This window comes from Callospermophilus lateralis, chromosome 6, assembly GCF_048772815.1.
Source record: "Callospermophilus lateralis isolate mCalLat2 chromosome 6, mCalLat2.hap1, whole genome shotgun sequence".
Classification (NCBI taxonomy): domain Eukaryota; kingdom Metazoa; phylum Chordata; class Mammalia; order Rodentia; family Sciuridae; genus Callospermophilus; species Callospermophilus lateralis.
In genome coordinates this window covers 54,780,986-54,806,381 of record NC_135310.1, presented here as the reverse complement: position 1 = coordinate 54,806,381, position 25,396 = coordinate 54,780,986, and the positions used below count along the sequence as shown (strand labels likewise).

Below are 25,396 nucleotides of genomic sequence, written 5' to 3'. Positions count from 1 at the left end.
AGAAAATACAGGTTACCAAAATTCACACAGAATATGATCACATTTTGGAGAAAATAAAAATGTATTCAGAAAAAAATGCAGAAAGATAAAAACTACACAATTCATAATGATCATTGATAACATTCTTCCCTCCACCCCCTTAACCCCACCATCCCTGGTGCTATGGCTCAAACCTAGAACCTTATGCATAGGCAAAGCCTATACCACACCCCAACTTTACTTCTTTTTTTCTTTTTGGTACCAGGGATTGAACCCTGGGGCACTTAACCACTGAGCCACACCCCCAGCCCTTTCTTTTATATTTTGAGACAGGATCTCGCTAAGTTGCTGAGGCTGACTTTGAATTTGCAATCCTCCTGCCTCAGCCTCCCAAGTCACTAAAATTACAGGTGTGCATCACCACTCCTGGAGTTAAATTTTCTTAAACACATTTTTTTAATTGTAAATGGACACAATATCTTTTTACGTGGTGCTGAGGATCGAACCCAGTGCCTCACACATGCGAGGCAAGTGCTCTACTACCGAGCTACAGCCCCAGCCCTAAATACATTTTTTTTTAACAGAGAGAGACAGAGAGACAGAGAGAGAGAGAGAGAGAGAATTTAATATTTATTTTTTATTTTTCGGTGGACACAACATCTTTATTTGTACGTGGTGCTGAGGTCGAACCCAGCGCCGCATGCATGCCAGGTGAGCTCGCTACTACTTGAGCCACATCCCCAGCCCCTTAAACACATTTTTAATAAGAAAAAATTTTAAGAAAAAAGGTCTTTCTCATTCTTTTTTCTTTATAAGATATAAGATAAATGCTCCACCAACAAACCAACTTTTTTTCCCTAATAAACTTTTTAAATAACAACTAGTTAGGGATATAGATAAAATTCTGCTGAATCTAACCAGGTTAATCCTAGTTCTCATAACTAAGGTGAATATAATTGTCACTCAAAACTAGTCTATTTGCTAACTTTTATCATCAAGCAAATTAATCATGTATTAACACATTATTAACATGTGTCATATATGTGCATATATACACGTATACACACACATATGAATAAATAAGCCAATACTCTGCTGAGGACTTTTATACATTATTGTATAATTACTCCTCACAGCAATCATGTGGAACAGTAATTTATCAAAAGACAAATTTTAGAGAGATTACTTAACTAACAAAGTCCTATAACTATAAAGTATTTAGTAATCCAGATCTGAAATGTGAGTTTCAAAATGCAAGGTTTTCTTCCACCACAATTTGCTTTTCATTTGTTTGCATATTTATGGAGACTCAAAAAATCATCTCTAAGAAAAATATAAATATTTAAGAAGGGAAAAACTTTATTTAAATAATGTATACCCAAAAGGATTTTATTAAATAAATTTCATTTATTTTCACTTAGCATTATTTTCTCCAGCGCCATCCATTTATCTGCAAATGCCATGACTTTATTAACTTTTATTGCTGAGTAATATTCCATAGGAATAGACAAACTCTAGATAGGGCAAAGGGGTGGGAGGAGAAGGGAGGGGGCAGGAGCTTAGCAATGATGGTGGAATGTGACAGACATCACTATCCAAAGTACATGTATGAAGACATGAATTGGTGTGAACATACTTTATATACAAACAGATATATGAAAAATTGTGCTCTATATGTGTATTAAGAATTGTAACGCATTCTGCTGTAGTATATTTAAAAAATAAAATCAATAAAATTAATTAAAATTTTATTTATTTTATTATTTAATAAATTTTATTGTATTATTTATTAAATAATATTTATTAAATAAAATTAATAAAGAAAATCCTTTTGGGTATAAATTAAAGTGCTGCAGTGGAAAATATCTTTGTGATAAGAGTACTGAATTTATGATAGCAATAAACTAAACAAAGAACCTTAGCTGGCCTAGAGTGAAGGTTACACATAAAATTTAACATCACTAAGTTCTACTCTCTATTACAAATAGCGAATTTCTGGGCTGTTTTCTGATCACTTATATAAAAAGATACACTCCTCTAGTTGTCTATCATATGGCTCTACTTAAAAGCTCATCTTTTTTAATTTTTTTTAATTGAACACAATACCTTTATTTCATTTATTTATTTTTATGTGGTGTTGAGGATGGAACCCAGAGCCTCACACTAGCTAGGTGAGTGCTCTACGGCTGAGCCACAATCCAAACCCCTAAAAGTCTATCTTTATCCACCTACATTTTAAATTTTTATGTTTATATAGACATGAAGAAAGTCAACAGTGTATTTAATTATAGAAAGTCTTTACACAGTGAGAGAGACAGTGACAGTTCATAATTGTACTTATCATTAAGCACTTGGTTGGTTGTTTGGCTTAAATTGGGAAGCAGGGATTGAACTCAGGAGCACTCGACCACTGAGCCACATTACTGGCCCTATTTTATATTTTATTTAGTGACAGGTCTCACTGAGCTGCTAAGCACCTCATTTTTGCTATGGCCAGCTTTGAACTTGGGATCTTCCTGGCTCAGCTTCCTAAGCTGCTGGGATTGCGCAGGCAGGCAGCACCTGCTCAGCAGTACTTGGGTTTTAATTGCTTAAAATAAACTTGAAAAGCTTTTTCTCCTTTCCCACCTTTATTGAAACCCTTTGTTTCACATCGTGGTTGAGACTATTATTAACTAGCTTTTCTAAAAGTCATTCAAAATTGGTTTTTTCCTTGCCTTCCGAGGGAGAGAAGGCACAGTCCCCTTTGCCTCTTCCCCCTTCTTCCTGTCCAGAATGTAGAAGCAACACATGGAGGTGCAACAATCATTTGGGATCATGAATACAAAAACCACAGGATGGAGGGAGAGAGGTAGACACCTGGTAATATCTTTGAGTGACTATACCAGTCTAGCATTATCTCTCTTATTTAAGATCTTGATCAGTTTTTCTATTGCATGAAGCCAAATGACAGGTCCACATACTATAAGCAACTTAGTGTGTGTTTTTTCCAGGTTTTAAAAGGACAGCTAGATTAACTCTGTTTTCCAGTAAATTTGCAATTATTTTAAATGCTGTTAACAATTTCTACATCAAAATATAACTCGGGATGTCATTTATCACTAGAAAACTTCCTGACTAATTATATTTCTGAACATATCTTTAACATAAAATCAAAAACATAGATGAAAAGATTACATAAGTATATATCAAAAAACTATTTGCCAACTATAAAACTGGTACAGCATGTTTGGGAGAGGTATCTATACCATGAACTACTGTCCCTAGGAGCTAAAGAGAGATGTAAATTGTAAGGCTGCTCATATCTTTAGCTCAGCTTTAAGGAAAGCATAGTCAACAGTTGTAATTCCTATCTGAGGGAAACAGAAGCTATTTCATGTATCAACTGTGATAAAGAACTGAGATAAGAGCCACTTTTATATATTTTGTTAGTGGATGGGAATGAACTATAAATGAAATTAAAAAATATATACAAGGAGCCTTAAAACAACTAACACTCTTTGACATCATAAATCAATTTATAAGACAATTATTAGAATCAGACATATGGACCAAGATATAGAGACAAGAACATCTATTAAATATAACTAAATATAATGCTAAATATAATCAAAATACTACAAAAAAACTTTAAATGACCAACAAGTAGAAAGTATTAAGTACTACATATCCATATCACAGAAGATACAGACAGCCATTGAATATCAAGCTTTTGAAGGAAAATTTAATAATATGGATAAACATTAACTCTATTTAAGGTCAGAGGATCTCAAACTCAGTCATGGTACCCTTAGGATCTTAGTGATTTGTTCACAGCACCCTAATCAAAAAAATACATAATAATTCAATTTATTAATAAGGCAATTTAAGAATGTATATCCAAGCAACAATAATTTAAAAATAAAATACACATAAACCAAAATAAGACATGATATTTTTGTTTCACTCTTAAATAACCATAATTGCTCAAGGGGATGCACAGTTTCTAAAATCTTAGAATTAAATAACCTTGCCACTGTCATTTCCAACTTCACATTAGTTTTGCACATTACTTAATTTTTATCACAGCAATCTTAAAAATTCAGGTTCTAAAAATATGACATCATCAAAAGAAAAGAAGCACAACCTAATATCAAAGCTGTAAACTACTTCAAATGAGTAGTTCTTACAGATTCTCCATTTCTCTCAAAAAATCCAAAATGTTGATAGTACCCCATGTGAATATATTGTGGTGCCCTAGGAAACCTCAGTGCTGAGGTTAAGTGAGAAAAGCATTATATACCAAAGAGAATAATCTTTTTATAATACTACTTTTATAGTAAAAAAATAAATTGTTTTGAAATATTAACAAAAAGATAATTCAACTTAAAAACAAAGAACTTGTACAGAAATCTCTTCAAAGCAGATAAATGGACACTAAGTACGTGAAAAGATGTTCAACATCATATACCAATAGAAAAATACAAATGAAAACCACAATAAGTACACCATTTCCAACAGTGGCACACACCTGTAATCCCAGCAGCTCGGGAGGCTGAGGCAGAAGGATGGAGAGTTCAAAGCCAGCCTCAGCAACTTAGTGATGCCCTAAGCAACTCAATGTCTAAATAAAACACAAAAAAAAAAAGTGCTGGGGATGTTGCTCAGTTGTTATGCACGCCTGGGTTCAATCCACACCCCACCCCACCCCTGCACACACCCACACTTCCACCAGAATAGCTATGATTTTAAAAAAGAAAGCAAATAACAATTGTTAGGAAAGATGTGGAGAACTGGAACACATACTGTAGGTGGGAATATAAAATAGAGCAGCCATTATAGAAAATATTTTGTTAGTTCCTCAAAAAGTTAAATATGGAATTACCATATGACTCAGTAATTTCACTTCCTAGGTATATACTCAAAACAGATGAAAACATATGTTCAAACAAAAACATGAACACACGTGTTCACTGAAGCATTATCACAAGAGCCAAAAAACTGAAGGAACACAAATGTTGATCAGCAGATACACACATAAACAAAATGTGAAATAGCTATACAATAGAATGTTATTCATTCATAAAAAGGAATGAAATTATGCTAGTTTAAATAAACCAGTCACAGAATGCCTATATTGTGATTCCACTCATATGAAATACCCAGAAAAGGCAAACACACAGAAAGGAGAGTGGTTTCCAGATCCTGGAGGGAAGGAGGGGAAACAGAATAGTAACCCTGTAAATTTAGGATTTAGTTTGGAGGTGATGCACATGTTCTACAACTAAATCGTGATAATAGGTGCACAACACTGCAAATGTATTAAAACTCACTAAATTAAACAATTTTTTAAAATGATATTTATTCAATGATTTCATTTTTTAGATGGGGGTCTCTATGTTGCCTAGGCTGGCCTCACTCCTCCTGCCTTAGTCTCCCAAGTGGCTTGGACTACAGGCACAGAAGCTTGAAAGCAACTTTTGTGCTTTCCTTCTAAAAATAAAAGTTACACATACACAACAGAATGTTTTATTATTTTAAAATAGAAGATATACACATAGTAAAATAAGTAAAAATGTTTCCATTATCTTGGTCTAGCACTTTGGATTTTTAAAAATTACTAAGGAAAAGTTAAAAACAGCCTCCAGTGAATACAAAATTTACTTAATAATTATTTATAATGACAAAACACTAGAAACAATCTAAATATTAATAGGAAATTTACTGTGTTATTAAGCCAATACACTGCTAAATTCAGGCAGACTCCTGAATTCAGGTCATTCTAAATCAATCAATCAATCAATCAATCAATCACTGCCTCCACTGAAAACCAAATTGGTAACCCAGAAAATTAATATTAAATAAGGGAACCCCCCCCCCAGAATGTAAAGGGGCTAAGGGAGTTGAGAAATATTGAGAATGATATTGACAAGGAAGAGAGAGTTATTTGTTAACAGGCATACCTTAAGAAGAAAAGATGAGCGTAATTTACAAGAGAAAATAATTAAATAAATAATAGGAAATAAAAATTTCCCAAAACTAAAGATGAAAGAAAGGACCCAGCAAAAGATCCCTGAGGAGTTAAAAGGATTGGAATTAGGAGAGTAAAGGAGTAGAAGATGAGGTAAGAGTGAGACTGAAGCTACTGAATACCATTTTCTAACCTCTGAAGTTCAAATTAATATACAAAGGCTATGTATTCAAATGAAAAAATAATGCATTAAAGACACAGGAGACAGGGCTGGGATTGTGGCTCAGGGGTAGAGTGCTTGCCTAGTGTGTGTGTGTGAGGCACTGGGTTCAATTCTCAACACCACATTAAGTAAATAAATAAATTAAATAAAGATACTATGTCCAACTACAACTAAAAATATTTTTTAAATAAGACACAGGAAACAGGGGCTGGGGATGTGGCTCAAGCGGTAGCGTGCTCGCCCGGCATGCGTGTGGCCGGTTAGATCCTCAGCACCACAAACAAACAAAGATGTTGTGTCCACCGAAAACTAAAAAATAAAAAAAAATTCTCTCTATCTCTCTCTCTCTCTCTCTCTCTCTCTCTCTAAAAAAAAAAAAAAAAAAAAAAAAAAAAGGGGACTGGGGATGTGGCTCAAGTGGTAGCGCACTCGCCTGGCATGCGTGCGGCCCAGGTTCCATTCTCAGCACCACGTACAAAGAAAGATGTTGTGTCCCCCGATAACTAAAAAAAAAAAATAAATATTAAAAAATTCTCTCTGTCTCTCTCTCCTCTCTCACTCTCTCTTTAAAAAAAAAAAAAAAAAAGACACAGGAAACAAAGCCAGATTAACTTAAAGACCTACATCTTCTGGACATGCTCTTGTGAAATCTTAGAATGCAGAGAAAGTAAAAAATCTAGAAGGAAAAAAACAAATTTCAAATAAGGAAATCTAAGAAATTCTAGAAAACACAAAGCAATAGATTAGGGTTCAAATAAAAATTATTAATATTAGTAACTCTAATAATAATTCTTACTAATAATTCCAAATACAACCAAACTATCAACCAAGTATGAGGACAAAATACATTATTAGGTACATAAGAACTCTGAAAATAGTCAGGCGCAGTGGCACATGCCTGTAATTCCAGCAACTCAGGAAGCTGAGGCAGGAGGACTGCAAGTTCAAGGCCAGCCTGAGCAACTTAGGGAGACCCAGTCTCAAAAATAAAAAATAAAAAGGAAGAGGATGTAGTAGTGAAGTGCCCCTGGGTGCAACCTGCCAGTTCAGGGATGAGGGCAGCCAAGAACTCTGAATCCACAGTTCTTACATGGAAAAGCTACTTTAAAAAACATCCCCAATACCCACCCCCCAAAAAATTATCAAAGAAAAATCACACATGGGATGGAATATAAAAAAAAACTAATAACAAAGTTTATTTTTTCCCAGAGATAACTAATGTTTTTATTTTTGCATACATGATTTTTTGACAGATTGTGTATTGATTTTATTATTTTTTAAAATACACAACAGTGGAATGCATTACAATCCTTATTACACATATAGAGCACAATTTTTCATATCTCTGTATATAAAGTATGTTCACATCAATTTATGCTATTATACATGTACTTTTTTGTATTAGTTTAATACTAGAAGCAAAATAATAGTAAACTAAAAACTAATAGCAAAAATAGGGAAAGAACAAAAAAATTAAGGTCATTCATTAGGCCTATCTAGGCCATTGTTTCAAGCAGCACTTATTTAATACTCAAGATTACATTTCTTACTCCATAGGCTTCAAAAAATTAACTCACTTCAGTTAAAAAAAATCATAATATTTTAATGTTGGTGAATGGTTTCCAATGTTCATCTTTTAGAATCAACTCATGGACAAAAACCACTGAATAAACCAGGATACTATAAAAATTCTTTTGGTGGGGGATAGTTGAACCTAGGGTCTTGAGTATCCTAAGCATGCAACCTACCACTGAGCTATCCCCCAAATTTATTTTAAAATTGGCAGACAAAGAATAGGAAAGATGTATACTTTAACCTTCATTTTCAGAAGAACAGAGATAATATTAAGAAAAAGAAATTTAAGTTTATATCTTAAAGTCATAAAAGTTTTACCAGAAAAAAAATATATAAAAATAATCAATTTGAAGGAAAATAAGACACAGTGAGATTTCACAAAACTGCTCAATTTTTCTAATGGAAAATCAAAAGAAACTATCTAAAGTTGATAAACCAACAAAAAGAATTCGAGCTGGGGATATAGCTCAATGCTAGAACAAGGCCCTGGCTTCAATCCCCCAACACTACACACACACACACACACACACACACACACACACAAAGAATTAAGTGGATATCAATTAAAATTAGTGTTAAGAACTTGTGCTGTAGCTCAGTGATGAAGCACCTGCCTGCCATGCACAAAGCTCTGGGTTTAATCCCCAGCATTACTCAAAAAAATGTAAGACCCAATAAAACTTAAAACTCACATGATTAACACTGATTATCTCTGATAAGAAAGCTTGGGCATGGAAAGTAAGAAAGAAGGCTTTTACTTTGCATTTTAAGTATAATTATAGTGTTGAAGCTTTTTAACATGCATAAAGTAGCATGAAAATAAAATATTTCCACTTTAATACAAATACACTACAAAGATCAGCAGATTATGGAGAAACTAAAGTTAATAAACTTCTGGGTTTGGAGAGTTTTTGTTTTTGTGGCACTGGGGATTAAAACCAGGGGTACTCTATCACTGAATCATATCTCTTAACCCTTTTTACGTTTTAGTCAGGGTTTGCTTAATTGCCCAGCTGGCCTTGAACTTGGGATCCTCTGTTTCAGCTTCCCCTGTAGTGGGATTATGAGTGTGCACCCAGTATTTTTTTTTTTTTAATCCAGGAGCGCTTAGCCACTGAGCCACATCCCCAGTCTTTTTTTATATTTTATTTAAACATAAATAAATTGCTTAGGGCCTCACTAAATTACTGAGCCTGGCTTTGAACTCACCATCCTCCTGCCTCAGCCTCTGGAGCCATTGGGATTATAGGCATGCACCACTGCACCCAGCACAATTCTCATTTTATAAGCTACACAAGATCAAATTAGTCATGTGCTATATGACATTTCAATAAATGATAGACCATATGTATTAGTGGTTCCATAAGATTATAATAGAGCTGAAAACTTCCTATTACCTAGCGACATCACAGAAAGCACAACAAATTACTCAAATTTATGGCAATGCTGATGTAAATAAACTTACTGTGCTGTCATATAAAAGTAGAGCACATACAAATTACATGTAGTATATATTTTATCATAATGACCGTTACTTGTTTATTTGCTATACTTTTATCATTATATATAACACAGTATACTCCTGTTACTTTTTTTTTTTTTTTTTTTAATTTAGGCTTGTGGTGTAACTCAATGGTAGAGCCCTTGCCCACTATGCATGAAGCCCTGGGTTTAATATCCAGCACCAAACACACACACACACACACACAAATTATTTCAATGAGGTTTTGTTGTGGATGATCTCAGTCACTAAGCTGAACATGGTTAGGGAATAGATTTAATTACCAAGTGGTTCAGTTCACTTTTTATTCTGTTACCACAAATCAAAACCCAATCTGGCAAACTGCTGCAGGTATTTATAGATAGCTACATTTGGACAGAAAGGTAAGTCCATGGTTGCTGGAAAACTAATGTAAAACTTTTACTTTCCAAGTGGTTAGTTATGCCCTTCTGTAGGAAAGTTATTTTCTTTTCTTTTCAAAGAGAGAGAGAGAGAGAGAGAGAGAAAATTTTAATATTTATTTTTTAGGTTTCTTTTTGGCAGACACAACATTTGTTTGTATATGGTGCTGAGGATGGAACCCGGGCCGCACGCATGCCAGGCGAGCGCGCTACCGCTTGAGCCACATCCCCAGCCCCGGAAAGTTATTTTCATTAATACTGTCAAATAAGGTCACCAGTAAAGTTGATAAGCAATTGCAGTTGCTTTTCACAAAGGTTAGTTTTCTTTATCCCTTCCCTTTTGGTGGTGTTAACCCCCCCACCCCCAGCCTCTTTTGCAGGTGCTGGGGATACAACACAGGGTCTTATGCTAGGCAAGCAGCTCTACAACTGAGCTATATCCTGGGCCCTTAAATAATGTTTTCAAATAGAAAATACACAAACACAACAGGTTTAAAATCTCTGTGATGGTACATTTTTCCTTTACAAGACTCACGGCATTTGTTTGATTCCCAACACTGCCAAAAAAAAAAAAAAATTGTTTTAATTAAAAGTATTTCATATGGGGGCTGGGCTGGTAGCTCAGTGATAAAGTGCTCGCCTAGCTTGTGCGAGACCCTGGGTTCAATCCTCAGCATCATATAAAAATAAATAAATAAAATAAAAGGTATTGTGTCCATCTACAACTAAAAAAAATATTTTAAAAGAAGTAAAAAAAAAAAAGATATTTCATATGGACACCAGTTTTTGGAAGGCTTTAAAGGTTTTTCTTTCTCTTTCACCCATCACTCACTTCTGGATAAGAATTCAAATCCTCAATAAAAAACCTACTGCTGCACACTGTATCCTGAATTACATCCTGTCATCTCTCTTGAGACTCTCTTTTATCTTGCACAGTGCCCACTCAAAACAGCTATTACAGGAAGTGTTGGACTATAAGTTATTTATAAATGGACAAAAATCCTTAAATAGCTTTGTCAGCTACTTCCTTATGGTTGTAGATCTAAAATACTATTTTTTTAAATGGCCATATTATTTAAAACATTAAAACGTTTCTTGTCCCTTTAAAATCCTAAAGTAGTATTAATATCATGCAGTCACATTACAAGATAACAATCAAATATATCTTTTAAAACACATGAGTTTATTAAAAACCAAATACTTCTAAAAGTTTACCACCAAGAAAATCTGAAAGTGTAATATACTGTTTTAAAATCTTCTATACTGATGTCTACTAACCCTCACTATACTTTTGTCACAGCATTTGTCACAGCAAACTCACAATTTAACATCACATCTTATTTATTTAGCATATCAACCTCAAAAATATATTACACAATAAATTCATCAACATTGGTATCCATTGTATTTAAAAACCTTGCCATAGACCTACTCTCCAAAATTCAGAGGCTTGCTTTTCCCATGCTGCTGAACAATAAATAACAAGGGAAAGTAACTTGCACTTCCTATAGCAAACAAATTACTTACAACTCTCCATTTATTATTTTTAAAGCCTTAACATTTCTTTTCCATATTCTCAGCTACCCCCTCATCTCCAGTATTTGAGGATTTATATCTTGTACACTGCCATATTAGCAATTAATTTCAATTCATTACTTCCAAAGGTAAACAATTTCTATGAATTTAACTTATAGATATATTAACATGCACAAAATACTACACTAAGATATTCATTGCAGTATTATCATTGCCAAAAGACTGAAAAGAGCCTAAATGTCTATCATGCAGGATTGTTAAATAAATCACCAAGTCAAAAAAATGGAATGCAATAAAACTAAGAGGAACAAGGTATCTCCATACATAAAATATGTAATGATCTTCAAGTTACATTTAAAAGAGATATGTACAGTATTCTAGCATTTGCCATATTTGATATACACCAGAAAATCCTTTTTAGAGGTCAACCAAACATTGCTGCCTCTAGAAAGGGAAGAGTGGCTTGGAAAGGAAAGACTTGTTACACTGTGTATCTTTTCAGGCACTTGCATGTATTACTTAACTAAGTACACACACTTTATTTTACAAAAACTTTTTCAAAAAAGTAATCAAATATCTTTGATTCTTTGCAAATTAGTTATTCATCACATACTGGTTTATCAATAGCTATTTCAGGCTCAATTCTGAATTAAATGCAGAGACAGTATGACCCACAAAGCCTAAAATATTTACTATCTGCCCTTTGTACAGAAAGTTTGCTCCATACTGCTTCTAACAATCAAAAAAAAAAACTTGTTTTTGTTGTTTTTCCTGATACTAGGGACTGAACCCAGGCACTCAACCACTAAGCCATATCCCCCACCCTTTATATCTTTATATTCTTTATTTTGAGAGGGTCTCAAAAAATTGCTGAGGCTGGCTTCGTTTTTTGTTTTTGATTTTTGGTTTGTTGTTGTTGTTGTTTTGGTACCAGGGACTGAATTCAGGGGCACTCAACCACTGAGCCACATTCCCAGCCTGTTTTTGTATTTTATTTAGAGACAGGGTCTCAATGAGTTGCTTAGTGCCTCACTTTTCTCCTATCTCAGCCTTCTGAGCCACTGGGATTACAGGCATGTGCCACCACGCCCACCTCAAAATTTTCTGGAAAAAAAAAACAAATTCCTTAGGCCTCAAAAATAGATTTGGAGGGCTGGGGATGTGGCTCAAGCCGCTCGCCTGGTATGCGTGTGGCCCGGGGTTCGGTCCTCAGCACCACATACAAACAAAAAATGTTGTGTCTGCCGAAAGCTAAAAAAAAATAAATCTCTCTTCTTTAAAAAAAAAAAAAAAATAGATTTGGAATTGGTACAGCCAATTTGGAAAGCAGTATGGAGATTCCTTGGAAAACTGGGAATGGAACCACCATTTGACCCAGCTATTCCTCTTCTCAGACTATACCCAAAGGACCTAAAAACAGCATATTACAGAGACATAGCCACATCAATGTTTATAGCAGTACAATTCACAATAGCTAAACTGTGGAGCCAACCTAGATGTCCTTTAGTGGATGAATGGATTAAAAAAATGTGGCATTTATACACAATGGAATATTACTCAGCAATAAAAAAGAATAACATCATGGCATTTGCAGGGAAATGGACGGCATTAGAGAAGATTATGCTAAATGAAGTTAGCCAATCCCAAAAAAACAAATGCCAAATGTCTTCTCTGATGTAAGGGGGGTGACTCAAAATGAGGTTGGGAGGGAGAGCAAGGGAGGAAGATTATCTCTAGATAGGGAACAGGGGTGGGAGGGAAAGGGAAGGAGAAGGGGAATAGCATGAATGATGAAAAGAGACCCTTATCACTATACAAAATACATGTATGAAGATGTGAATTTGGTGTCAACATACCTTATATATAATCAGAGATATGATAAATTATGATATAATGGTGTATTAAGAATCATAATGCAAAAATAAATAAATGTTTTTAAAAAATAGATTTGGAAAGTTTACATTGCAAAGATGACAAACTAATTAAATAGAAACTAGTGTCCACTTCATTTATTAAGTGTTAAAGATACCATTTTTATCATAAATTCCTTATCATGTTTTTTCCTAAAACATATTTGAATGCTCACATTTTCTAAGCATTTCTGCAAAATATCTATTAAAAGCACAGAGAAGATTAATAAAATCTAAAAGCAAAGAGCCTGGGCTGGAGTTGTGGCTCAGCGGTAGAGTGTTCGTCTAGCACGTGCGAGGCCCTGGGTTCGATCCTCAGTACCACATAAAAATAAAATAAAGGTATTGTGTCCAACTACAACTAAAATAAAATATTTTTTTAAATAAATAAAAGCAAAGAGCTATATTACTAAAACCTAGGAATTCTAAAAGAGCTGACCTAAAGAGAAAAAAATGTTCAATATTTTTAAAAAAGAGGGCCAGGTGCTGGGGTTGTGGCTCAGTGGTAGAGTGCTCGCCTAGCATGCATGAGGCACTGGGTTCAATCCTCGGTACCACATAAAAATATTGTGTTACCTGAAACTAAAAAAAAAAAAAAAAAAAAAAAGGACAGGATTGTGGCTTGGTGGTAGAGTGCTTGCATAGCATACATGAAGCACTGGGTTCGATCCCTGGCACCACATAAAAATAAACAAATAAAATAAAGGTACTGTGTCCATCTACAACTAAAAAATAATAATAATAAATAAATAATTTACCTATTTTCCTCATCAATATCCATTAAAAGAAACTTTCTTGAAAAGCACCATATCATTTCTTAGAAAAAACACCTTAGGCCTAGTTAGTGCTATACAAATACATTTAACCACTTATCTCATGTAACACCACCATATTTCAAGCTCTCAAAACTACTACTAAAAATTTGGCTTTTTAAGAAAATAGACTATTTTTAAAAATAATTTTGGTTGCTTTTAAGATCAGTGAAGCATGCTTACTAGTTTAGGACATATTTTAATATTTTAAAATTCCATATAATTTCTGATAGTGTGTTACATGGCCAGTCCTGTAGAAAGCACTGGAGACAGAAAAATGAGTTAATCAATCATGAAAGATATTAATGTCATTATTGTAATATTAAACACATAAGAATACAGAGGGATAGAAGCATATCTAAGAAACACACTAAATGAATAAGGAAGGCTCTAGAAGAAAAGCTATTTCAGTTGGGTACTGAAGTGTGAGCAGGAGTTTGCCAAGTTTGTGAGGGTAAGGGAAATGGAAAAGGAGGAATAATACAGCAATACCATTCTAGTTTGAATAGAACAAAGAAAATTAAACATGAAAGAAGACAGAAAATATGAGCAATTATATGCTACAGAAGTATAGGGTTTGGATGCATTCACAGTAAGTATAAAAGCACTGCACTTTCAAGATATGAATGCAAATGTCTTTAGAAGCCAAACTATTAAGACTGAATAATATAAACTATAGGAAATGTACAATTTTCCGAAAAGAGATACGACTAATTTTATTTTGCGGGAAAGTGACACTGGCAGCAACTTGGATCTTGGACTATAGTAAGGAAAGATTAAAGGCAGACACCAAGAATGGTCAAAATTAGTTACAGTGATGATGAAGAGAAACAGCTACACGTAATAGAATCTGTTGACCTATACACTCTCTTTCTGGCAGGGCTAGGGATTAAATGCAGGGGCTTGCACAAGCTAGGCAAGTGCTCTGCCTCTTGCACTTCTTTTATAAAATGTACCATTTAGGAATGGGGGGGGGGGAGACGGGGGACAGGAGGGAAGAGAGAAGTACTGGGGAATGAATTAGAGCAAATTAAATTCCATGCTTTTATAATTATTTCAAAAATGAATCCAAATGTTAAATATGAAAAGAACCAATAAAAATAACACCGAAATAAATAAAATGTCCCTTTTAATGTGATATTTTCCCTTTTCCATATTTTTTGGTATAGATATAATTTTTGCATGGAAAAAGTTTGTACAATAAGAATTATCAAGACTAGTGGCAATAGTCTTTTTTTAGTTTTCTACCTATATTAGGAAGAAAAACACACTGGAAACCACAAGAACTCAGAGATCTTTATTACTAGTTTCATCTTTATTATGAGACAATGGCATTACAATTAACTTCTCAAAGCTCCAGGTCTCTCTTCTATAAAAAGAGGAAGTTGAACTCTATCTCAAACTCTTGCAAATCCTAATATGCTATGATCATACTGAAATATTTTTAACCTTCAGGAGATCACCAATAAAAAATACATATAAAATGATCTATTCTAACTAAAACCAATTGTGAAATACCCATCAAAACAGATACTATGGGACCTATCATTTGCCATATGTATCTACAGGTACTTACTAAATTTGTAAAGGATTTCATAACACATTAAAGTATCCAGTCACCAATTACTCATTTGAAACCCTAAGGCCAAACTGGAACTGTTGGATATCTCTGTCAACCATTTTACTTTTAATTACTATGCATCTTTCAAAAACAGATCCAAAATGGAACATTCTTTTATTGCGGTGATTCAATAGACTAACTGAATGTCTGTGAAGTTAAACAGCCATTGTTGGATACAACAGTTTTCAGATGTTAATACTCTGCTACGGAGCCATGTTTTTCTGAACCTCTTAACATCGGGCCTTAACAATATTCCTTTTATCAATCAAAATAAAAAATGTTTCAAATTGGAGAAATATAGCCTTGAGATTTGTAACCCTAATTGTTATCTGGGACTTTTTACTAATGAAGAGAAACTATTTTATTAATTCATACTCATACTAACAAGTTTAGAAATACTCTGTGAACTCGTTTCTCTTCAAGAATAACTTTCAAGGCTGGGTTGTTATATAGCTCAATGGTAAAGTGCATTCTTAGCATAAGCAAGGCTCTGGATTCAAGGCTCTGTTATCAATTATCCAGCATTGATAACAACTTTTAAGCCTGATTTTTTAAAAAGGCACCAAGACCCTTCAAAACAAAAAAGTAAACAAATAACATTTTTATTAAAGGTGAAAAACTCCTAGAAGAAATAAATTCTGATGTTTTATTACATAAAAAGGTAACTAGAGAACAACAATGTACTGTATTTCAAATAAGCTATAAAAAAGGATTCTGAATGTTTTCACCACAAAGAAATGACAAATATGAGATGGTATATTCACCCTGAATTAAATATTACACAATATATACATGTGTGGAAACATCATGACACTCCACAAAAAAATTTAAATGAGAACTCAGATTTTTGTCTTAACATTTACAGTCTGTTGAAAATTTAATATAGCCTAAATTAAAGTCCTATTTCAAAGAAAACAACATTCTAAGGTTTTGTAAACTACAGTATAAACTATAGGCAGAGGCTTTTCTACTGATTTTTGTTATTTCTTCCAATTTCCTTTCTAAAGACTTTGTTATATATTACATACCTGAATGATTTAACATACATTTTTCACTACCTTTAACATACCCTCTCTTACTTCCTAAAATACCAATATTTTTCTGAGCAAACAAAAATAAAATCTGGGAAGAGCTAAACTGTAATTTCCCATGATCAGAGTATAAAGTTCTTTTTTTAAAAAAAATTGTATTAGTTGTTGATAAACCTTTACTTATTTATATGTGGTACTGAGACTCAAACCCAGTACCTCACACTTGCTAGGCAAGTGCTCTACCATAAAGCCACAACCCCTGCCCTGTAAAATTCCTTACTATGTAAATCTGTGTCTCAGTTTAAAACCATCAAGAAAAACTTTGTTCTTGAAAATTGCTGATTGTCAAGGAACATAAAACTAATCCTCCTACTAACCCACAAAAGATGTGGGTATTTTCTATAAAGTGACAAATCTCAACCAGACCCTAGATCCAAAGGAGGGAAGGATTTTTATTGAACTAATGCTTTCAGATTGTAATGGTGGTTAAAAAAAAAAAAAAAATTTAAATCTGGTTTCAAGGTTCACAATCTTATGCAAAAGAAACTTTATTAATCCTAGTTAACAAATTTCACTCAAGAAGGGGGTGTATTCGAATCAAGAATTTTATTAGAGGGAGAAATATTCAAAAATAACAAACAGAAGCAGGAATTACATTGGGTTTTGTTGTAAGCCCATACTATTCAAATGCAAATCAGAAGCAGAATTTTTTAAAACTTTTCTCAAAAGTTGCCGGCTGAAAGAGAGCTACTTTAACAAAAAATACATTTAAAAAATTCAATATAAAGCACATTACAAAGTTAACCTAAGGAATATGAGGGGAAAAAAACCACCTCTGAATTACATTATTAGGACAATGTCCAAACAGTAAAAATGGATGCACGTTCCCCAAATATCTAATAAGATTCCCACAGAAACACCAGTATAACAAGTAGAGTGGATATTCCAAAAACAAAGTACAAGTCAATTATAGTGTCTTACATTAGGTGATGTGCATTCTGGAACACCTGGTAATTAAATGACTTATGAAAAACAACTGAGTGGTACTGGCCTGTGTAGTTACTACAAGAGAAAAAAAATTATATGCAAGAATAATAATCCTTTAAGTTCAAATAATACTTTGTAATTTCCATGGTACTTTATAGTACACCTATAAGGTTGTATTTTGTTGTTCCTTTTATGAAATTAGTTCACACACCACCTATATACTTTGATCCCAGAGTTTTCAAAGCAACCATATCGAATTACAATAGTGCATGCAGAAAGATAAGTAGCACTCCAGATCTTACTGATGTCATTGTGGCTAAAAATTCGTTTATTCAAAAACGTTCTGTTATAATTCTAAAAACTCTCTCTTTCCTACAAGTCGGACAGTCTTAAGAGTCTAAGAGGGACTAGCAGATTTTCCAGGGCTTCCCAACCCTGGGGGAGGAGAATTCCTGCCAGAATGGGACAGAGGTGACAGTTGGTTTAAGCCTAGACTTCCCAAGCAGGGAGCTGGTTCCACCTGTCCGGCTGTAGGAGAGCATTCGCCCTCCAGGACGAATAGGCGATCTCAATATATTATCTAGCTTGTTTTAGCTTCTAAGACAACGATCAGAAGAAGCTTCCCAAGGGGTTTCCTATAGTTCTCCCTCAACTCCCAGGAAAACAAAGGTTCAGGCCCAGCTGTCACTCCGTTGATAATCAAGGTCCTCGATAAACCTTAGCACGCAATCATTGGTAGAGGATGGAGTGTAGGACCTCAAAATACCTAAGACACCCAAGGGGGAAAGGAGGAGGAAGGCATCAAAGCCTTAGAGAACTCTAAAGTTAACGCTGGGAAAAAAAAAAAAAAAAAAAAAACAGGAGGTCCCACCTTGCGGAGGAAGATGCAGAATTCAGAACGTAAGACTGCGAAATTGGGGGCAGAAGAGGGCTCGAGAAGTAGCCAGGTATATGACAGGCACCGGAGAAACTGTGCTCAGGGGCCGGGGCTGGGGGTGCCCAGGAGTCAGACCCGAGGGCCCACTAGGACCCCAGCGCTCGTCCGCCCGACGGACTCCCAGGCGAGGTTTCAAACCGCCGCCCCCGGGAAGCGCTCAGCCGATTGGAAGTTCCACGACGACCGTCACTACCCCAGGGCCAGAGCGGCAACTCATCAGCAGAGCCCTCGGCGTCTCCCCAAGAGACCAGACCCCACAAACTCCACCTCCAACGGAGGTCCCAACTCATGTCCCGCAGCCAGTTCACAACAAGCGGTGGGCGTACACCGCGACGGGACCGACGCCCCGGACTGGGTTGCGCTGCGGGAGTTCGAGGGGCGCGACGGGCCGCGCGGGGGCGGGCAGAAAGGTGTCCCTCAGAGTCAGCCCCTGGACTCGGCCCCGCGACCACCTCAGCCTCGCCCCTCTGGCTCGGCCCGACAGAGCTCCGACCCACCCATCCCGCCCAGCCGCATCCAGGGCGAGCCCACTCCCCCCGCCCGTGCTCTTACCCATCTTTCCGCCTCGCCTTGTAGACGTGCCCGTAGGTGCCGCGTCCCACTTTGCACCCTTCGTACTCAAACAAATCCTCCACCCGCTCCCGCTCCGCCGCCAGCTTCGCCTTGAAATCATAATCCATTGTCTGCTTCCCCCATAGAGGCACCGGGACGCGGGGGCCGCCGCCGCTCAGTCCCTCCTCCTCCTCCCCCCGCGACCGCCGCTCCACTTCTCCAACAGCCACCTCTCGGGCACGCGCGCGCGCGCGCCGCCCGCCACTCCGCGGTCCGCGTTCAGCAAGGGACTCCTTGGCGGCCGCGGCAGCCACCACCACCTCCTCCTCCTCCACCACCACCTCCTCCTCCTCCTCCTCCTCCTCGGCGGCGGCGGCTCCCGCAGGCACCCCCAGTCCCGCCTCCCCCCTTCATTTCCTTGTTTTGGAACCTGGTGGGCCGCGCTGCGGCTTCCTCCAACTCATTAACGAACCAGCCCGCCCGCCCCAAGATCGCGGAGGCTCCTGGGAAACGTAGTCCCCGAGGCCTTAGGAGCGGTGGAATTTTCTCCGGCTGGAGAAATACAGCTCCCAGGTTTCCTTGGGCTTCCACAGCCTCGCCCCCACAAGGCATGCACGCCTGCGCACTGGCGCCGCCCCTACCCCAGGTAGCGCTGGATTCACAGTTCCTGTAAAGGTAAAAAGCGAAAAGTTAAGGTGAGGTTTTTGCGAGCCTGTGGGAGCGGATGTAAAGAACGCCCTGGCTCTACTAAAAAGAAGATATTCCTGTTCTAACCGTTCCTAAGCGAGGAGAAGAGTGGAAAGCATCTAACTGCCTTGCCCGGGAGTTTGCTCCAGTGGCTTGAGATGCAGACACTATGGTTAAGAGAATGTGCTGAGGATTGTTTATTTTCTACTGCAGTTGGTCCGCCTATTGCTCCGCCCCCAACCAGCCACTCATTGGTGGAGACTAAAGAATGACGTCTCTTTGGTGCGTGGGTATCCTTAGGCTTTGGCTTCTTTCCCGCTGTTGATTGGTAATTGGAATTGCTGGGTTCTTCCTGATAGGTTAATATTTTTTTCTTTGCGGTGCAAAAATCGTATTTCAAAACCTGAATGTTCAGCGGTTTCCTAGTTCTTGTGTTTGTCTGAGGGGAACATGTAATTTCTGAGCCCCAGCAGCCAATCATCCTTTTCTTAGCGTTTTAGTGGGTTTTCTCCTAGCATATGCGTTTCCCGTAGCCAAGGTTTAGCCATCTGTCTAAGGACAATTAAAGTGTCTGGAAGATACAGCATTTTTAAAGCAATCATTTTGTCTTAAAGTTTTTTGTGAAGGTTTTTTTGCCGTCTGTTCATAATTGGGAAATTATCCTGGAATGTTTCAGAAAGTGCCTTTAATCAGGGTGAGCATTGACTCATTATAGTGTTGGGACTCAGGATATACTACACCAAAACATGACTTTAGGAGACCAGATTGTGCCTTGCTAAAATATGCCCCTCTGGCATATTGATTATTTTGAGCTAAAAACCTTGAGAACCAACCAACACAAGAAAAGCTCGTCAGCTCCCTTCCACTGCCTAAAATACAAAACAACCCTTTTGTAAAGCGAAATATACATCTATAAAAGAAACCTTCATTAATAAAGGTATCTGTATTAGGAAGACAGCTATTCCTAGGCAACTTTTGTCATCCAAGAGACTATCTTCAAAACAAGACAACTCTTATTCACCTTTCACTTCCTCCCCTCGTCTTTCTTTAATTTGCCTCCACTATCCCCCAAAACTCCAAGTCCCGATTCCTTTCTGTAAGTCAGGATGTTACATAAGCTTCACTCGGCTAGCCCTTGAGTCTCATTTGGTGGAACTCCATATATAATTAAATTTGTTCTTTTGCACAGGCATGGCTGACAGCCTGATGTCTCAGCGACTTGGGAGGCTGCAACAGGAGAATCTCTTGAACCCAGGAGTTCAGGGCCAGCCTGGGTTGTTTTCCTGTTAACCAGGTCAATTTAATTCACAGACCAAACAACATAGAAGGGGAGAAGGAAGTCATTTTTCCTTTCAATGGCATGCCTATTATCTCAGATGCTTAAGATACAGACTTAAACGTGATTGGTGTTAAGATAGGGCATATGCAACAATCAGGAGAATGAAGGCAGTATGGTCAATTCTACCTGAAATGATAGGAAAATAAACTATCATTTTAAAAAAATTAACTACCTGATAGGTTTTCAAAGCATCTTGGAAACTAGAATGAAGGAGTCAGGATTTTTAACTACAACAGCCCCTTCCTGAGAAACCTCAAATCTTGAAGTTATCTTCAGTCAAGAATCTGAGTTGCTGTCTTGATAGGGATGATGATATGTGCTGGAGATAGCAGGAAAAAAAATGGTCTTTTTCCATCAGTCAACTAAAACTACTAAATAAACATGCAAGCAAGTTAAAAATAAGCTGTGTGGGGCTGGGGATATGGCTCAAGTGGTAACATGCTTGCCTGGCACGTGTGAGGTACTGGGTTTGATCCTCATCACCACATAAAAATAAAATAAAGATATTATGTCCACCTAAAAATAAAAAATAAATATTTAAAAAGATGTGAATAAAAAAATAAAATTTGACAGGTTGAGTTCTAGGTGAGTCAGAGTAGATTTCATGAAGAGGTAAATTCACAAGTAATAGGATCTTACTTGAAGGGCCAATGGGGGAGAGAGCAGGAAACTTTCAAGTAGAACAGTGTGTGTGTGTGTGTGTGTGTGTGTGTGTATACACATTATAATATATATTCTGAGAAATGCACCCTGTCTAAATATTACAGATTAAGTCAAGGAAAAGGAATAGATAAGAAAAGACTAGACAGATAAGCAAAGGTCAACTATGAAGAGTTATTGTAGCAGTTTTAGATTTCATCATTCTATTTGCAATGGGAAAGAATTTTGTGCTGAGGAGAAACATAACCAGTTTTGCTTGTTCAAAAAAAATCCTTCTGACAACAGTATTCAGAATAGGTTGGAGGAAGGTAAGAATGTAACTGAATCCAGTGGGTTTGCATCTTAGTACAAAGCCAAAAATACAACCAGGATATAAAAGAATGGAGAAAAATTTGTTACAGCAAATAAAGAGAGCACAAGGGTTATTGCAAAGTTATACTCTCCCTGAGGGACAGATGCATGGGGATTTTATTCAGGGAGATTATCCCATGTTCATTCAGAAAAGTACATGCAGAGGCAGGCACATATCTGTGCATGCTCAGTTTAAAGTGTAAATTTCTGGGCATGCTTAGTTTAAGGCTGTAGTTTTAAAAAGGAGCCATGACAGACCCATTTCTGAACGTGCTCAGCTGAAGATCATTGAGCACATGTTTAAAAAGAAAAGATGCAAAGAAAAAAAAAGGAAAAGTGTGGGACTGGGAGCTCAGTGGCAGAGTGCTTGCCTAACATGTGAGGCACTGAATTTGAGTCTTGGCACCACATAAAAATAAACAAAGGCATGCTGTCCATACACAACTACAAATTTAAAAAAAAAAAAGAAAAGAAAATATATGGCCAGTTGCTGCAGTACTTGTATATATTCCCAACTACTCAGGAGACTGTAGGCAGGAGGATAGCAAATTCAAGGTCAGCCTGGGAAATTCAGCAAGACCCTGTCTCAACTTTTAAAAGGAATGGGGGAACTGCTGGGGATGTAGCTCAGTGGTAGAACACCCCTTATGTTCAATTCTCAGTATGACAAAAAGAGAAGAAAAATGGTGGTTGTAAATGCTTCTGGGTATGCTCATTTTAATATTTACAATGAGCCAAATTTACTCTAAGTGCCTCAAAGATTGTGTCAGAGTGGCCTGGTGACCTTGGCTGGTTCTTTGTAAGATGGCTTTCCCACTTAGCAGCTAATAAGAGTGAAAAGCTATCACATTAATACTGGTTAAAGAAAGAGATATGAACTATGGAATAGCAGTGGTGGTTATGAGAAAAGTCAGATATTGGAATTATTTAGAAATAAAATTCAACAGAACTTGATGATTAATTAAAAGTAGTGTTAAGGAAGAGGGAAGAATCCAAGATGGCTTCAAGGTTTTTTACTTCAGCGGTATGGTACAAATTTTGGAAAACTAGGGAATACTGAATAAGAGCAATTTTTTTGAAATAAACATGATGAATTTGGTGGGGCATATTGACATTGAAGTGTCCATAGGGCATCAGGAAAGAAATCAGAGCCCAGTTAGATGGTACACACCTGTAATCCAAGCAACTTCAGAGGCTGAGGCAAGAGGATCACAAGTTCAAGGCCAGCCTCAGCAATTTAGCAAGTCCCTTGGCAATTTAGCAAGACCCTGTCTCAAAATGAAACATAAAAAGGACTGTGAATGTGGCTCAGCATTTGAGCACCCCTGGGTTGAATCTCTGGTACCCAAAAAATAAATTTCAAAGGTATATGTTTGGGGCTGGGGTTGCGGCTCAGTGGCAGAACACTTGCCTTACACGTGTGAGGCACTGGGTTAGATCCTCAGCACCACATAAAAAAAGAAATAAATAAAATAAAGGTATTGTGTCTATTTACAACAAAAATTTAAAATTTAAAAAAAAAAAAAGGTATGTATTATAAGACTCAGCAGTACTGCCTAGGATTTACCCTACAGTCATACTCCTTGTTTAGGATGTTATGAAAATCCCAGGAGCTCTTTAGAACAAAAGTATCTGCCAGGAGTTGTGTTGTACATTCGTAATCTCATCAACTATAATCCCAGCAATTTGGGAGGCTACAGCAAGAGGATTCCAATTCAAGGCCAGCCTCAGCAACTAAGGAAAGCCCTAAACAAGCAAGACTGTGTCTCAAAATATAAATAAATAAATAAATAAATAAATAGGGCTGGGGAAATGGCTCTGTGGTTAAGCACCCTGGGGCTCAGACTGCTGCTATAGCCCTACACTGTCAGCACTCTTCTGGAATTGTATTGGTCTAGGATCTTGTCGTTTTCCTAGAGTAACCCTACATCCAATGACTATCAATGCGGAGATATAAAAATTCAGATCTCTCACACCACACTGGATATTCTGAACTCCTTGGAAGTAAACCAAGGCCATCATTAAGAATACATTGTAGGAGCTGGGGTTGTGGCTCAGCGGTAGAGTGCTCAACCGGCACGTGCAAGGCGCTGGGTTCCATCATCAGCACCACATAAAAATAAATAAATAAAATAAAGGTGTTGTGTCCAGCTACAACTAAAAAAAAAAAATGAAAAAATAAAGAATACATTGCAGGGCTGGGGCTGGGGCTCAGTGGCAGAGTATTTGCCTTGCACATGTGAGGCACTGGGTTCGATCCTCAGCACCACATAAAAATAAACAAAATAAAGATGCTGTCCATCTACAACTACAAAAAAATTTTTTTAATTAAAAAAAAAATAAAATAAAGGTATTGTGTCCATCTGCAACTGAAAAAATCACATTAAAAAAGAAAGAAAGAGGGGGGCTGGGGTTGTGGCTCAGAGGTAGAGCACTCGTCTAGTGCGTGCAAGGCCTTGGGTTCGATCCTCAGCCCCACATTAAATAAATAAGTAAAGATATTAAAAAATATAAAGAATATATGCACATCAGCTTCTCAATTTCCCCAATCCTGCTTGCTTTCTTCCTTTCCCTTCTAACAGATATTGATCACAAGAACACTTCCTAACTGACAACATGTTAATATCTATCTTAGAGTCCACTTCACTGGGCACCTGTTTTTTTCTTCCAGGCACCCAACTTGTAAAATTAACATGTGCAAGATGATATCATGCTGTTTGTAATAGGAAAGGACTGGAAACAACAAAAATGTTCATCAGCCCTGAGTTCAATCTCCAGCACACACACACGCGCGCGCGCGCGCGCGCGCACACACACACACACACACACACACACACACAAATTCATTCAGGAGGGCACTGGGTAAATAAATCATAACATACCCATCAGTGGATTGTTTATTTTGTAACCTTAAAAGTAATGTAAAAATAGTACTCTAAGATTTCCTTCTGCAAGAGAATCTACCACTGCATTTGTACTAAGGCCATCCTTCCAATGATTGTTCCTAGCATGACTGAGCATAACAAGGATGTTAAAACAGGCCCATTCTTGTAAGAAAAAAGGATTCTGATGAACTTTGCTTGAAGATTCCCTGTATCCCCTGGCTGAAACTTTCCTGAAATTGTGCTACAGTCTGAGTAACTTCCTGCCCAATCTCTTTCCTTCCCTCTCTTCTTCACAGAGATCAAATCTACATCATAATCTGATGGTTCCCCCAGCTCCCTTTCCATCTTCCCTCACAGGCATTTCCTCCAGTAATCTCCTGCATGTCTAATCCCATCTTGCTATCTGATTTTCTGTAGACATGAACAATGAGGAAATTATTTATGTACCGGTATAAAAAA

The 25,396-nt window shown here is 36.9% G+C and overlaps 2 protein-coding genes across 3 annotated transcripts in view; one reads left to right on the top strand and one right to left on the bottom strand.

Annotated features, from left to right (window-relative positions):
* The window catches only part of Cdk19 (cyclin dependent kinase 19), a 159,031-nt gene extending 139,836 nt beyond the window's left edge, over positions 1–19,195 (bottom strand). For both annotated transcript variants that reach the window (XM_076858353.2, XM_076858356.2), the window contains exon 1: positions 19,016–19,195. In XM_076858353.2, the coding sequence (XP_076714468.1) occupies positions 19,016–19,143 (128 nt within the window). In that variant the 5' untranslated portion in view covers positions 19,144–19,195. The remainder of the gene's footprint in view (positions 1–19,015) is intronic.
* Amd1 (adenosylmethionine decarboxylase 1) overlaps positions 1–25,396 on the top strand; it is a 530,556-nt gene that overhangs the window by 442,834 nt on the left and 62,326 nt on the right. The window lies entirely within an intron of this gene.